We start from the raw sequence: 17,357 nt of genomic DNA, 5'->3' as shown, positions 1-17,357 counted from the left end.
AGTCCAAGATGGCCTTGAATTCACACAAATCAAGTCTTGGCTTAAGTGTTAGATTTACTGATATCAGCCACTATGCCTTTTTTAAGATAAGCAAGTTCATAAATTGTTTCAGTAGAAGAAAAAAGGATAGCTTCAAATGTGTGGAAGGGAAAGGAAAATTCTAAGGGGGTAAGAGGTTATCTATCATACTAGTGAACAAAAAGGACAAAATAACATAGCAGAAATGAATGTTGACTACATCGGCTTTCATAATGAATGCAAACTAGAAATAAATGTTACTATATTAGTTTTCACAACAAGTGTAAATTAGACACTTTCCAGTTAAAGGAGAGTTGTGCCTTAAAGTTTAAAAATATCCAGCTATAAGCTCAGTTGAAACAGTAAACTGATGAGAACAAATACACAAAGCAAGTAAGTAATCAAAAATGTGTTAGAGACCTTCTCTCTTTATACATGTATATTTTTATTTAAAAAGATTTGTTCTTAAGAGTGACAAAGTGTGTGTGAATGAGAGACTACAGTGCCTGCAGATGCCAGTTCATCTGATCCCCAAGAATTAAAATTACATCCAAGGTGCCTGCTGGGAACCAAACCTGGGTCCTCTGAAAGAGGAGCAACCACAACCCCCCCCCCCACACACACACACACCCCAGTTTTATGAGACAGGTTTCTCTGTTAACAGCCCTGGCTGTCCTGGAAGTTGTTTTGTAGACCAAGCTGGCCTGGAACTTAATAGAGATCTAATTGTCTCTGGCTCCTGGGTACTGTTACTAGAGGTGGGTGACAGTACACCTGGCCTTCAACAACTCTTTAACAGCTAAGCCAACTCTCCAGTTTTTTTTTGTTTTTTTTTTTTTTTTTAACCAGTTTTAATTTGTTTTGTTTTCCAGTACTGGAAATTGAATACTTTGCATATGCTAGGTAAGCACTCTATCACTAAGTTAAATCCTTGAACCTTTCTGCTTTTATTTAGTCTACCATTTTACATAAAAGTGTATAATTTAGCAATAATAAGTTGCATGTAAAAACCCTAATAATTAAAAAATAAATGAGATTATTTTTAGGGGATAGTGGCAAAAGCCTTTAATCCCAGTACTTGGGAGGCAGAGGCAGGTGGATTACTGTGAGTTTGATGACATCGAGGACTATTACAGAGAAATCCTGTGGGACGAGAGGAGAGATTTTAATTTTTTTTAAAAAAAAAAACTTTAATCGATTTATGTGGGGTTTTTTGTTTGTTTTATGAGTATCTGTATGTGTATACGACACATTGTGGGGACCTAGGAAGGCCAGAAGAGGGTGTTGAATTCCCTGTATCTGGAGGTTAGACAGTTGTGAGCCACCTGACACAGGTGCTGGGAACCAAACTCAGGTGCTCTTAAAGGGCCATCTCTACAGCCCTCATAATAACATATTTTACCAAAAACAAAAATATTGATGAGCCACAAAATTTAGAGTTCACTAAAATTAAATCTGGTTCTCTACACAGCATCTTTAAAATTACTTAAGATGCTCACACAGGAAACAGCATACCTATTTCATCTATAAATATGATGGAAGGCTGCAGCTTTATAGCAAGGGAGAAAACAGCAGCAGCCAGTTTCTGAGATTCTCCATACCACTTATCAGTCAGTGTCGAAGGCTGAAGGTTAATAAATCGACAGCCTGCTTCTTTAGCTGTAGCTTTGGCAATTAATGTTTTCCCACAGCCTGGAGGTCCATACAGAAGAACACCTGGAAAATAACATTATTCCATTAATACCCTTACAAAATAAGATTTTTCTTTAGTTAACATGATAATAAATATAGCATTAATTTCATATACAATAAAATATTTTCAATAATCAATTCCTCTATTAATTCTTTCAATAGTAGAAAAGGTATTAAAAGGAAAGGATTGTGAGCCTGGAGAGGTGGTTCAGTGTTTAAGAGCAATGACCACTCTTCCAGAAGACCCAGGTTCAATCCCAGCACCCACATGGCAGCTCACAACTGTATAACTCTAGTTCCAGGGGATCTGACAGCTTCATACAGACATACATGCAGGCAAAACACCAATGCAAATAAAATAAAAATGAATTAAAAAAAAAAAAAGAATGGATTGTATGTAAGCTTAGTGTCAGCAAGGATAGGATTTGGAGATTACAGTATCATAGTACTCTTTCTCTCATGCAAAGGTCCAGGTAAAGATCCTAAAAACTATTAATTTGAAGTACAAACTCATAACCAATCTGTCATTGGCTGACCAATAAAACCATCCAAAATCATCCAATGTCTTCCACCTTTACAAGCTAAGAGAACACACAGCATCCTGACAATAACCTCCAGGTAACAGCAACCTCCAACAGACTGTGGCAAACCATTTCTGCCACTGATCACAGACTTAGGTCCTCATAAAAAGAACATGTCTTTTCCCAGGGAATCATCTTGTCTAAAAAGAAATTATCAGTTAGTTCCATTTTAATTTTCAAAGGATAAAAACAGTGCTATCCCCTATAATCACTTGAAAAACCAAAAAAGATTTGTTTTTTCAAGACAGATTTCTCTATGAAACTGTCCTGGAACTCACTCTGTAGACAAGGCTGGCCTTGAACTCACATAGATACAACTGCCTCTGCCTCCCTAGTGCTGGGACTAAAGGCATGCCTCTAAATACAACATAAGGTGGTTAATATTGTAACATATTAATAGATCCTAACAGGTTATGGTCTTAAACATTTTGGCAATCATTATTATTTCTCATTTAAAATGAAGTAGCACTTTCTGAATCATAACTAAAATTATGGTCCTAGCCATAAATTATCTATAGAGACTTGGAATTATAATCCAGTCTTAAAATTTTAATTTAAAGAAAATTTTAATTTAAAGATCAATTTTTCTCATACAATAATATTTTAGAAATGACAACATCTTTAGATGGTATATAATAGAATAAACTGAAAGTTTTTGGATATATCCGATATTGTCTCAAAACACAACAAAAGTAAAATTCAAAGCATGCAGGACAGTGGTGATGTATACCTTTTATCCCAGCACTTGAGGAGACAGAGGCAGGAGAATCACTGTGAGTTTAAGGCCAGCCTGGCCTACAAAGTTGAGTGCCAGGACAGCCAAGGTAGGAAAAAGAAGTTCAAAGCAAGAGAAAAACGTGGTAAATTTCACTTTCAAAAAATACTTTTAAATGAAAATTTTGGCTGGGCAATGGTTGTGTACACCGTTTTGTCAGCACTCAGTAGGCAGAAGCAGGTGTATCTCTGAGTTGAAGGCCAACTTACTTGGTCTACAGAATGAGTTCCAGAGCAGCCAGGGCTACACAAAAATCCTGTCTAACACACACACACACACATTTGAACTTGTTTCCACAAACTTAATAACCAAATTTTTTCCCTTCAAAATAATCCTGAAAGTTTTCCCTAAGTATAGATAGATTTTTTTCCCACTAGTTTTCATTTTTTAAGACTAAAGTTATAATATCCACCAACCCAAGTTTAATCATTTAAAACTAAACTTTCTAAAAAGCCTACTTTAAAATTTAAATCTCTAAGCTTTGTCATCAGTTACTGCTAATATTTTCAAGCAAACTTTTCTTTTTAAAGATCTTGCTACATGCATAGGTAGCTCAAGCTGGCCTCACACTCACCTTCCAGAGTGCTGAGGCTTCAGGCATGTACCATCATGTCTGGCTGTTCCTTGCAATTTTTAACTAAGTTATTTAGGTGCTTACAATGTCTATTGACACTGTTTGGATTTGTTTACATAAAACAATAAAGAATAGCAATGTAATATCATCTCATTTAAAGCTAAAAGACATTTAGGGTCACATTTTTAATGTGGAACAGATCTAACTAGCAAGCTTTTGTGTATATTAATTAAATCTCAGAGTTTTAGAACAAAGTGTTGATATAAACAAAAGCCCCCGTATTTTATACACTTTCAGCTACACCATCACTTCACAAATATACACAGTACTTAAGAATTTGACTTGCTTCATTTATCACTGAGTAGTTTATCTCTGTAGTGTAGCTGTATTAATTCTTAGCAGATGAAAGTTTTCCAATTATTTCTCATTACAGATTACAATTAGTATTCTTAACTATGCAACTACTAATGTCTAAGAATTAAATGTGTCATAAACCTGGTAGACAGCTATGACAAAGTGCATGTGAGAAGATGTGAACGTCTCGTTTCATGACCAGGGTCCTAAGTCTTACAGTAGCATTTGAGTACTATCATTGGAATTATCCATTACGTGTCTTATTCTCTGTTCCTGTATGGATGCCGTTTCACCAACACTCAAATGGTCTCCTCACATTAGCAATGAACCTCTCAATGCTATTCAATGTAGCACTTCTCTATTTGCTCAAGTGATCTCCACGATATTAGCATGTATGATGAGTAACAGTTCTGCAAGCTCCTATGAGACACTGCGCCAACTTTTCAGATTTCCTGAACTAATCTGATATTAGATGCAACTAATCAAAAAATGTTGTTTTATAAAAGCTTAAAAATTCGGGCCAGGAGGTGGTGGTACATGCCTTTAATCTCAGCACTAGGGAAACAGAGACAAGTGGATGTCTGTGAGTTCAAGACCAGCCTGGTCTACAGAGTGAGTGCCAGAATAGGCTCCAAAGCTACACAGAGAAACCCTGTCTCAAAAAACAAAAAGCAAAAAAAAAGTTTAAAAATCATATCCCCCTTTAAAGATTAATCTTTGTGCCTTTTCCCCCCAGATAGTCTCCTCTCTGATGTTGGGACTATAGGCACATGGTGACATCTAGCTATACTTACATAGGATCAACTAAGGCGGGCATTTTTTCATAAAGGCGCTGAATGGTTAAGTGTTCTAAGTAACTAAAAGGTATAGGTTAAAGAAACACAATTATAATCAAATCCACATTTGAGACACTCCCTTATTAGTGGCTAACTTAAATTTCTGCTTTCTTTGTGAGACTGTCTAGCTCTGTGGCCCAAGCTAGCCCTGAGGATAAATCCCTCCTGTCTCACCCCTCAAGTGCTGTGATAACGAGCATTAGTCATCATGCCCAACTCAACTTTTCTTTCTGAAAATTATCTTGTCACATTGTTTGAATTACCTTTAACAAGGCTTAAACATAACTAAGTTTTGCAAAAATAAGAAATAAGAGGGTTTGAAGATATAGTCAGAAGCATTCTCAACAGCATTAAGTGACACAATTCTCAAAGTAAAGCTACAAATGAAGAAGGTGCTTCAGAGCAGTACTTAATGTCAATATAAAGTCCAATATTTCCAGCTCATTCTTGAAAATATTTTAAGAAGCACTATCATCTAAAAAATAAAATCACTAGAACTGTGAACCAATAAAATGCTGGCTTTAATCTGGGCGTTGGTGGCGTATGCCAGCACTAGGGAGGGAGGCAGAGGCAGGCGGATCTTTGTGAGTTAAAGGCCAGCCTGGTCTACAGAGCAAGTTCCAGGACAGACTACAAAACAATACAGAGAAACCCTGTCTCAAAAAAACAACAAAAAATGCTGGTTTTGCTTGAACACAAAACCAAAAAAATTGTGATTTCTGGAGTATTTTTAGACTTAATTTCCCAAATTTCAATTTACTTACATGTAGTAGACAAGCATTTCAAATAAAGGGATTATACAGTTATATTGTAAGAAGTAGAATTCACCAAAATTTTAGAAGTAGAAGAATGAGTGAATATTTTAAAATTCGTTATAAAACAATTCACTACATCTCAGCATTCTACTAAGAATCTCATCTCATGGAAAAAAGTCCCTAAAGGCAAAAGTTTTCAGTTTTCTAGCCTCTTAATGCTTAGGCAAATACATACACTACTCATACCTTTTGGAGGCTGAAGAAGCCTGGAATTCTCAAACAAGTGCTTCTTTTTGATAGGTAAGATGACTGTGTCTTTCAGGTCTGTAATGACATCATCTAAACCTGCTATATCACTCCAAGTAACCTGGCAAAAGTTAAAGTCAACATGAATTTCACAACTTGTACACATGGGAATACAAACACCCTCCCAAAGGCAAACTATTTTACAATTTGATAATTACATGTAAATAAAACCTTTCATGGGGCTAACTAAATTAATAAACTCCATGACACTGAAGAAAAAAAAGAATTTAACAATTGCTTAATTACTGAAAACAAAACAAAACAAAAATAAAACACCAAAGGCTGGGAGCATTGTTCAGAAGAGATCTTGCCTAGCATACAAGGCCCAGTTGCAAGGTTCAATACCAGCAACAAGAAAACAAAAACCACACACATACAAAGTCTGTAAGGATTGAATAGGGTAAACTCATTCCACTCATGAAAATGAAACACACAAAAAAATATATATATTTGCACAAAAAAACTTGTCACTGGCTGCTAGAGAAGAATTCACTATGAATGTAATTACATCCATTGTAAAACACAATAGAAATTATAGAAATAAGATGTATACCCACCAAATAGAACTTGCAACTTTTATTCAAGAAAAGTACAAGTTTTAGCTGGGCCTTGGTGGTGAATACCTTTAACTCCAGCACTTGGGAAGCAGAGGCAGGAGGATCTCTGTGAGTTCGAGGCCAGCCTGGTCTATAGAGAGAGTTCCAGGACAGCCAAGGCTACACAGAGAAATCCTGTCTTCAAAATCAAACACAAAAAAGCAAAAACAAACAAAAGAACCCAGAAAAGTACAACTACTAAGCTGGAGAAGATGACAGGAAAAAAAATTCTTGCCATATAAGCATGAAAACAGGAGTTCAGATCCCTAAAATCCAATAGAGGCAGGTGGGCATAGAAGCCACCTATAATCCTAGCAGTTAGGACGCAGAGGCTTCTGGGAAAAAGCTGGCTAGCTAGACTCAGCCAGACCCATATGCTTTGGATCTAGCAAGGGCAAAGATTAAAGAAGTTTCATATACGACACACGTTTCACTTAGCCACTGCAACGTAGCAGGCTTGACAATATCTTTAGCAGGCTGATCCTTGCCTACTATCAGCAAACAGATTTGGGGAAATTTCCTATCATTCCTTGATTAAAAACAGCTCACTGCCCCCAAACTGCATTAACAATATGGTTTATGGAGAATACTACTTTTTTTCCTTGTTGGAATACAGAATTTTGATACACATATGGAAAAGGAGTCTACATGAACAGGCCCCAGTGAAAACACTGAATTATGTCTCCAGTGATTTTTCTGGTGGTGACATGGCACATGTAATCATAGCTTGATACAATAATGGGAAGCCCTCTCTGAAAAGTGTGCCTGGCTTTCTCTGGGCTCTGTTCTATTCCTTTTTTCTATTGCTGTCCTGTCTTGAGTCTAATTCATGCAATGAATCACATGTGTGCATGCAACATGCCAAGTCACTCTTGACACCTGTTAGAGACCCACTGAAATTAAACATGGTCTTCCAGATCTTTGACTCATACTGCTAAGCCAAAAAGCAAAAGTCAAAGTCAAGTAAGAATAAAAATACATACATGCATATTCAGAGGGTCTACTAGATGAGCAGCAATACTCATTTCATACTCTGAAAGCTTTACATTCTTCACACCAATTTGCTTCATCAGTTTTTCTGCCTAGAAAGAAGAAGAAAAAACCTTTGATTTTAGGTTTATTTAGATACTGACACTTCAAAACAGAAGGCATAATACTTTTCAAGGGATACCATAGGCCCCTTGTGAATTTTGGGTTAAAAAAAAAAATGAGGGGTCACTCTGCCAAAATCAAGAAAATTTAACCAGCTTTGAGAAATGAAAGCTGAGCATGCATGGTGGTAGGAAGACTCAGAACTTAGGAGGCTGAGGACTGAGTGAGAACTGGGCACAGTAATGTCTGTAATATTGTGGCTGAGGCAGAAGGGCTCTGCTACCAAGCAAGTTTGAGGTCATCCTGGGCTACATGACACCAGTCTCAAAAGGGGGGAGAGAGAGAGACAGACAGAGAGAGAGAGAGAGAGAGAGAGAGAGAGAGAGAGAGAGAGAGATTATGGTTAATAGTCACAGGTAAGCTGTCAACATAAAAAGCCCAGGGTGTTGGTGGCGCACACCCAGCAGGCAGATCCCTTGAGTTCAAGGCCAGCCTGGTCTACAGATTGAGTTGCAAGACAGGCTCCAAAGCAATACAGAGAAATCCTGTCTTGAAAAAACAAAAAATAAGTTCTTATTTCTAGCCTGTCCTACTTCCAATCCTTCTTACATACCACTGTAAAGTGAATCATCCTAAAAATACTGCATTGTACATTATCCAACAATTAATATATTTAACACAGTTAATGGTTTACTATTACCTATACATGTCTTTAATTGGTTAATAGTGTTATTTCTAGAGCTAGCCAGGAATATAGGGAAGAAAAGTAGGAAGGGAACACAGGAAAACCACAGCTCAAGCAAATCCCATCATGTTTTTCACTGTGATATTAGAAGCAAAATGCATAGCTACCTTTCAGTTAGTGATGGGCTTCTCAAATGCTCTGGCTTTTGCTTAGAGCCTCAATCCATTCACCAAAAAAGAAAGGGAATAAAGAAAAAAAGCAGAACTATGTCCCTGATTTTATAAAGCAGTCCTTACCTTCCTCTATAGGTCCCACTACAGTCAACTACATAAAATCTCCTTTCCAAACTAACTAGACTACTTAGAATTTCTTCTCTGGTCATGTCATTCTTACCTGCCTTATGACTCGGTTCATGTTCTTTCTATTTAACCTTTTCCTTTCCTATTCTTCCTAATTAACCTTTTCCTTTCCTATTCTTGTGACCAACGTTTCTCATGAAGTCATACTCAAATCACCTCAATCACTGGTGATCATTTCTCTAAGTCAGTATGTCTTCACTGCTCATCAAGCAACTAACATGAACTACTTACTACTACAACTGATATTACCAGGGACGAGTTTTTTTTGCTTTATGCTTTTATCTTCTTTCATACCATGTGTACAATGAAAACATGACACTTCACATAGCACTTATTTAGCACAATATATATATATATATAATATGTATAGTTTTCAATTAAATCTTGATTATAATAATCCATCCATATAGTATCTTCTACATGAGTATTTCAGGAGTTCACAGAAAAGAAAAAAGGACAAATCTTTATTTAAAAGCTATGGAACTGGAGAGATGGCTGAGCCATCAACAATGCCTACTGCTCATCCAGTGAACTTAAGATGGTACTCAGCACCCACACTTGTAGCTAACTGTCTATTGACTCCAGTTTAAAGGAATCTGCCACAGGCACCTATATTCGTGTGATAAACAAATAATCTTACTTACACAAATAAAAATAAATCTTAAAAAAAAAATACAATGAAATGAAAAGCCCTGTTACTAAAAAACACTAAAATGATAAGAAAATTTTTTTCCTAAATCCTAACCAAAGAATTAAACTGCTTTCCATGATTTAAGGGCGCCTGAGGGAAGAAGAGGTGTGAGGGATGGGGAAAGAGTTACACTGTTACATTCAGGAACAAAATCAAATTAGTTTCTTTTAAATGGCAACATAGAAGCCCAGTTTTAAATCTCAGCATTTGGAAGGAAGGCCAGCATGATTTACACAGTGAGTTCCAGGCCAACCAGTGCTACACATCTTGAATAATTCAAACAAAACCACCCCTATATTGTACCCAGAAGAAGGTCCTCACAAGAGCTCACCTATGCTGGCTCTTTAATTTCAAACTTCAAGTATTAAAAACTGTGAGAGCCAGGCACTGGTGGCCCATACCTTCAGTCCCAGCACTCGGGAGGCAGAGGCAGGCAGATCTCTGTGACCAGACTGATTTACAAGAGCGAGTTCCAGGACAGCCCCCAAAGCCACAGAGAAACCCTGCTTCAAAAAAGCAAAGAATAAAAAAATTAAAACTGTGAGAATAAAAAATTTCTGTTGTAGGCAAGCCCAAAACAAAAGAACCCTATATTGATCAAATTTCTCAGAGTGTTAAAACAATGGAAATAGGGTAATAATACAAACTAGACTTCTTGCCAAATATTTTATAATCAAATTCAGGCAGCAAATTTATAAATGTTCAAACTTTTTTCAGAGACATATTTACTGTATTTATGAAACTGTGGTTTTTACTTTTTATTAAGAATGATGTAGAATATGCAAAAATAGCTATTTGTTTATGTATGTTTCCCATGTCTGTCTATAGCATTTGAAAAAGCAAATGCCATCTCCTTTAATATAAATGTTCATTAAATGAACCAGAGTCACAACTCACAAAATAAATAAGAAGTCATGAGTATAAACATCTTAAAACTTTTAGATTTTACAGAAATCAACCTCATAAAGAACTAGGTATCAACCCAGTTTTTAAAAAAAAATGGTTGCTGGGTGGTGATGGCAAAAGCCTTTAATCCCAGCACTTGGAACACAGAGGCAAGAGGATCTCTTATGAGTTCGAGACCAGCCAGGTCTACAGATCAAGTTCCAGATAGACTCCAAAGCTACACAGATAAACCCTGTCTTGAAAAAACAACAAAAAAGAAAAACAAAAATGGTCGTCAAATCAACTTATTACCAGTAACATTTTTAAGCTAATGCCTAAGAATTCTGGGTGGTCTACCAAATATTAAGACTAACAGTTTATCAGTGTTTACAAATTTAAACATCATACAAAATAAAATGTATACTGTTGCCAAAAATAATTATTTGTGTTTGCTCTGCTAAAGATTTTTCATCTAGATTATTTCTATCATGTTCCTGATAAAAATGTTCTAATAAGGAAATATATATATATATAAAACAACAACTGTATTTTCATCTTAGGTAGCTCTAACCAAGCAAGTTAAAGACGTGTATGATTAAAAACTTTAAGACACTGAAGAAGATAAAAAGATCTCCAATAAAAATGACCATCCTCCAAAAATAATTGCAGATTTAATGCAATCCCCATCAAAATTCCAATACAATTCTCCACAGATACTAAAAGAACAATTTCCAGCTCCATATGAAAACACACAAAAACAGGATGGCTGGAAATATCCTGAACAATGAAAGAACTGCTGAAGTATCACCACCCCCACCTCAAATTGGACTTCAGAGCTATAGTATTAAAACCAGCACAGTACTGGCACGAAAACAGACACACTGATAAATGGAATCAAACTGAAGACCCAGACATAAATCCACATACCTATCTATGGATACCTGATTTTTTGTAAAGAAACTAGAAATACGCAATAGAAAAAAGACAGCATCTTTCACCAATGGTGCTGGTCAAACAATGTCTAAATGTAGAAGAATGCAAACAAATTTGTATTTATCACCCTGCACAAAACTCAACTCTAGATGGATTAAAGACCTCAATATAAAACCAGATACATGGGGCCAGAGAGATGGCTATTGATTAAGAACACTAGCTGGTTTTCCAGAAATCCTGAGTTCAATTACCAGCAACTAAAAGATTGCCACAACCATCTATGATGAGATCTGGTGCTGCCCTCTTCTGGTCTACAGGGATACATGCAGACAGAACACTCTACATAATAAATAACTTAAAAAAAAAAAAAGATATGCTGAACCTTGAACCTGATAGAAGACTTCTGCATTGCAAAGGACACCATCATTCAGACAATGCAGCAGCCTATAGAATGGGAAAAGGGTTTTATCAACTACATCCAATAGACTAATAGCTAAATGTATAAAGAATTTAAGAAACATCTGGGCATAGTGTCACCAGCCTTTAATGCCAGCAATTTGGGAGGAAGAGGCAGGAAGATCTCTGAGTTTAAGGCCACCTAGTCTACATAGCAAGTTCCAGGACAGTCAGGGCTACATAGTGAAACCATGTCTCGGAAAACAAACAAAACAAAAAAATAAACAAAGAAAAAGAAAAAGCCTACTATCAAACAAACAAGCCAGAGAGGGAAAAAAAAAAAAAAAAAAAAAAAAAAAAAAAAAAGAACCAAGCTATAGCAGAGTGATGGCTCAGAGCATTAACTGCTCTTGCAGAGGTACTGAGTTCAATTCCCAGCAACCACATGGTGGCTCACAACCATCTATAATGAGATCTGGTGCCTCTTCTGGCATGTAGGCAAACATGCAGACAGAACACTAAACATAATAAATAAATGTTTTTTAAAAAAGGAAAGAAATTGCTAGGTGGTGGTGGCACACACCTTTAATCCCAGCACTCAAGAGGCAGCTGGCTCTCTGAGTTCCTGCCAGTCTGGTTTACAAAGTGAGTTCCAGGACAATCAGAGAGAAAACCTGTCTCGAAAAAACAAAAAAATAAATAGAGAATAAATAATCCAATTTAAAAAGTGGGGTACAGACCTAAACAGAACTCCCAAAAGAGGAAACACTTAAATGTTCAAGGAAATGAAAACCAAAAATATTAAGATCAATAAAACAAGGGGTAACCTCATACTGGCAATAACATGGAAAAAAGGGAACACTCCTCTATTGCTGATTAGAGTACAAACTTTCACAGTCACTATGGGAATCCGTGCAATAGTTTCTCAGGAAAAGGGAAATCAATCTATCTCAAAACCCAGATATGCCCTTCTTGGGCATACATCCAAAGGATGCTCCATCTTCCCGCAGGGACAGTTGCTCAACCATGTTCACTGCTGCTGTATTCATAATAGCCAGAAACTGCAAACAACTTAGATATCCTTCAACAGAAGAATGGATGAAGAAAATGTAGTACATTTACACAAAGGATTACTACTCAGCCATTTAAAAAGGGAAGGAAGGATAGGAAGGGAGGGAGAGAGGGAGAGAGAGGGAGGGAAGGAAGGAGAGAGGGAGGGAAGGAAGGAGAGAGGGAGGGAAGGAAGGAGAGAGGGAGGGAGGGAGGAAGGGGAATCATGCAATTTTCAGGCAAATGGGTAGAGCTAAAAAAAAATCATCCTAAGTAAGATATCCCCAACCCAGAAAGATAAATATGATATATTAACTTATATATGGACATTAGCTCTTAAGTCAATGATAACAAGCTACAATCCATAGAACTACAGTTAGGTATAGAATAAAGGAATGGTGGAACAGATAGATATCCCTAAAAAGGGGAATATCGGCTAGAAAGTAATGGATAGATTTTGGAGTATCGGGGCTGGGAGGATCAAGAGGAGGTGAAGAGGGGAGGGAAGAAATACAGGGAAAATTAATAGCCATTTGAGGGATACTAGTAAAAACTAGTATAGAAGGTGATCTAAATAAAATTGCCAAATAATGGGGAAGACAAAGCTCCAACTAAACATCTTGTTACAAATTAAGCTTCCAATGCCAGGATTTGGTTACATCTAATGAAGTAGTTAGCCAAAGGGATCCCATGGGAATCCCTGTAGTCTGTTGCCAAGACTACAGATTGTTTTCTACAAACTGACAAAAAGGCTCCACTGCTGAAGATAACACTTACATGACTGACTCACTGAACATGGAGAGATCAGGCTAGTGATAGAGCCTGATCACCTCTAGATTCTAGCATCTCTGGTACAGGAAGGTACTAAGCATGCTACCAAATGAGGAACATAAACACCAACCCAGCCATAATGCCTGATCTACAATGGTACCCTGTGTGCAAGATATGCTGGGCCCTAAAGCTATGGCAATGGTGGCACAAAGGTTGTTTGAGTAACTGACCTGTATCTGATTTGACTTAAGGCCCATTCCACAAGACAGAACCCATACCCAACACTGCTTGAGGCTTGAGTGACCAAGAACATGAGACTTAGATAGCCCAGGGACCAGGGTAAAAACAAAACACTACTGTTATTTAAACAAACAAACATCTATCAGTAAAATGACTACTAACAGGCTGCTTTCCTCCTATACCAGATGGGAACTCCACAGCCAAACATTAAGCAGAGTGAGAGACCTTGAAATACTCAGCCCTAATGGGATGTCTCCATAAAATCCCTCCCGTCAGTGTTCAAGAAATGCTGTGGAAGACAGAAAGCACTTAGGAGCTAGAGGAGATGGAGGATACCAAGGAGACAAGCCCTCTAAATGCTGTTGACGCTTTAATACAGTTCCTCATGTGGTGGTGACCCCCAACCATAAAGTTATTTTCCTTGCTATTGCACAACTGTAATTGTGCTCTTGTTATGAATTGTAATGTAAGTATCGGATATGCAGGACATCTGATATGCAAACCCTGTGAAAGGGTCATTCAACCCTAACCCCACAGATTGAGAACTGCTGCTCTAAAACATCTCCATCACAACTCCTGAACTCAGAGACCAAGTCCTGAGTTTAGTGTTTTTTATGGGACTCCTGAGTGTATGAACAAGTAGATCTCTGACTCTTGTGTCATCTAGTTTGTTTTGTCCAATTTCGACGTGTGAGTTTTTGTGTTATATTATTGTATTTTATCATTATCCCTTAGAAGCCTGTTTGTTTTCTGGATCCAGATAGGAGAGGAAGTGGAGAGAAAATGGGAGGAGTAGAGAGGTGAAACTCAATTAGAATATATTCTGTGAGAAAAAAAAATCTATTTTCAATAATAAGAGAAGGAAAAACAACAAAGCAATGTCGACAAAAACAAAACAAGAACAACAAAAAAGACCCTATATTTTCGCTCATCATTTTTCTTCTGATGTTTATTTACAGAGTAAAAAAAAACTTTTAGGGTTGATATTGAAATGATGTATCAATGAATTTCCATATGAGTTTTGTATTTATAATCTTAGCTTGGGTAAAAAAGTTATCTGCTAGCATTGGAGACATGATCTTTATGCCCTGCAATCATACCTGTTTCTGAGCTTCTACTTTCTGCTTTCTGGTTGGGTCAATTGCATCTACCATCCATTTGATAGTGAAATATGTTACTGCACCAAATATTGTTAAACGGAAAATTAAACCAACAACTTCGTTCCGACTCAATGGGCGAGAAAAAGCTTCAGCATGGACCATCTTGACTGTTAACCTTAAAAAGAGAGAGAGAAAAAAAAGTCACTAGGAAATAAGAGTACTTGCTAAAACTGGGAAAGAAAGTAGATAAAGAAACTTCTGGTCAAAATAAAACATCGCTTATCGTTTAAGCATCTCATTTAAAGAAGAACCATCTTTTCTTTCTTTTTCTGTTTTGTTTTTGTTTTTTTGTCTTTTTTTTTTTTTTTTTTTTTTTTTGATGTTTTTGTTTTTTGAGACAGGATTTCTCTGTGTAGCTCTGGCTGTCCTGGAGCTCAGAGATCCAGCTAACTCTGCTTTCCAAATGAGGAGATTACCACTTTCCCACTGAGATTCTTAAATGTTAAGTAAACAAACACACTAAAGGCTTCCCTTAGAAACTGAAGTAGGTTAGATTCAGGTTTAGTTATAGGATGAACACTATTCTGTATAACAAATACCAAATAGTGTCTTTAAGACTGAAACCTAACTAAAAACTGACTCATTTGTCTCACATCCTTCCATTTCAAGTTTTTAAAAACCAGCTCAAATTTAAGTATGCAATTTTCTTGTTTTTGTTTTTTGTTATTTGAGATAAGAGATTTTTGTATATCCTCAGTTATCCTAGAACTAGATCTGCAGACCAGGCTGGCCTTAAACTCACATCACAGACAGAAATATGCAGTTTCTTAATTAATAAGTGCCATTAAATTCCTTGAACCATCCTTTTCTTCCAACAACAAAGTAAATATGAAGCTAGAGAACTTATAAAAATTTTGAACCATCTGGGGATTTAACCTAGCCAAGTGCAAAATCCTAGGTTTGGTCTTTAGCTTACACTATTTGCTGGGGGAAAAAAAATCACAAACTGTTGTTGGGTGACTGTACACTGTGAAGGTGTATTGTTGTAATTGGTGTGTTAAAAAGATAAATAGCCAATAGCTAGGCAAGAGAAACAAACATGACTTCCAGGAGAGAGCACTGGAGGAGCAGGAAAAAAAGAAGCAGAGGGAATCTGACATACAGAATTAAGGAGATGTAAAAAACCACGTAACAGAAGGTAGATTTATAGAAACAGATTAATTTAAGTTGTAAGAGCTAGTGGGACAAGTCTAAGCTAAAGGCTGAACTATCATAATAAAACCTCGATGTAGTTATTTGACCTGGCGGACAAGAAAGTCTGACTACAGCAAACTACACATCTGGCAAGAGATTAATACTCAGAATATATAAAGCATTTCAAAACTTAAAAACATACACATAACATCCAATTACTAAATGATAGTTTAACGAGTTAAATAGGCAGTTATCAAAGGAATGAATACAAATGGACAATAAATATTTGAGACTGTTCAACACTTTTAGCCACCAGGGAAATGCAAATTGAAACTGCCTTGATATCCCATCGTGCCTCAATCAGAATGGCTAACATCAATAAAACAAATGCTAGTGAGGATGTGGGAAAGCAGGAATCTTAGCTCTACAATACTAGTGGGTATAAATGTTGCTGCAACCACCACAGAAACCAGTATGAAGACTAACTATACCACATACCCAAAGAATTATAAGCATACCAGGAATTACTTGCACAATAATGCTTTTTGCTAAACTACTCACAATAGCCAAGATATACAACTAGCCTTGATGTCCATCAACAGATAAAAGGATAAAGTGTGGTACATAAAGGGATTTTAGTGAGCTAGAAAGAAGAAATTATCAGATTTTTAGGAAAGTTAATGAAAACTGGAGATCATTATGGTAAGTAAATAAGCAAGATCATTAAGACTATTATTGCATGTTCTCCCAGAAATCTAAATTTAAATTTTGGGCCAGTGATGATAGTGGTTGAGTTCCATGACAGCCAGAGCTGTTACACAGAGAAACCCTGTCTCAGAAACACACACACACACACACACACACACACACACACACACACACACACACACTTAAATATATACATGCATAAATAAAGGAAATGAAAGCACAAAGGGGACAATGAGAGGAAAGGAAAAGGTCTCAACCTTGGGTAGAGACCCCTTTGGAGGCTACATATCAGACAACCTACATAGCAGATATTTACATTACAATTCATAACATTAGCAAAATCAGTTATGAAGTAGCCACAAAGTAATTTTATGGTCACCACAACATAAACTGCATTAAAGAATCACAGTATCAGGAAGGTTGAGAACCACTAGTCTGAAGGGAAGGGTAAAGGGGAACAAGAAAGGACAATGGACTAACTACATGTGACATGAAAACCAGAGGAGATCTGGACATGGCTCATGCATGTATTCCCTGCACTTGTAAGGCTAAGACAGACTGCCAGGAGTAAGGGCATGTCTGGAGTACACAGACAGCCCAAGCTGTCTGAGTTGCAGGACAGCTTGGGTTACAGTGAGATCCTATCTCAACAAGCAATGTGTTAACATGAAAAGACCCATCACAGCCGGGCAGTGTGGAGTGTCTGAGAGGGAGAGACATGTCAATCTTTGTGAGTCTGAGGCCAACCTGGTCTACAAATCAAGTT

At 36.9% G+C, this 17,357-nt stretch overlaps 1 protein-coding gene across 5 annotated transcripts in view; it reads right to left on the bottom strand.

Moving 5' to 3' along the window:
* Positions 1-17,357, bottom strand: part of Atad1 (ATPase family AAA domain containing 1) — a 57,347-nt gene that overhangs the window by 17,158 nt on the left and 22,832 nt on the right. For all 5 annotated transcript variants that reach the window (XM_051200105.1, XM_051200102.1, XM_051200101.1 and 2 more), the window contains 4 exons: positions 14,690-14,864; positions 7,471-7,569; positions 5,832-5,952; positions 1,534-1,734 (listed from right to left, as the gene is read on the bottom strand). In XM_051200105.1, coding sequence (XP_051056062.1) covers positions 1,534-1,734; positions 5,832-5,952; positions 7,471-7,569; positions 14,690-14,851 — 583 coding nt within the window. In that variant the 5' untranslated portion in view covers positions 14,852-14,864. The remainder of the gene's footprint in view (positions 1-1,533; positions 1,735-5,831; positions 5,953-7,470; positions 7,570-14,689; positions 14,865-17,357) is intronic.

The sequence above is a fragment of the Phodopus roborovskii genome, unplaced genomic scaffold (assembly GCF_943737965.1).
Source record: "Phodopus roborovskii unplaced genomic scaffold, PHOROB, whole genome shotgun sequence".
Lineage (NCBI taxonomy): Eukaryota > Metazoa > Chordata > Mammalia > Rodentia > Cricetidae > Phodopus > Phodopus roborovskii.
This window is presented reverse-complemented; position numbering and strand designations above follow the sequence as displayed.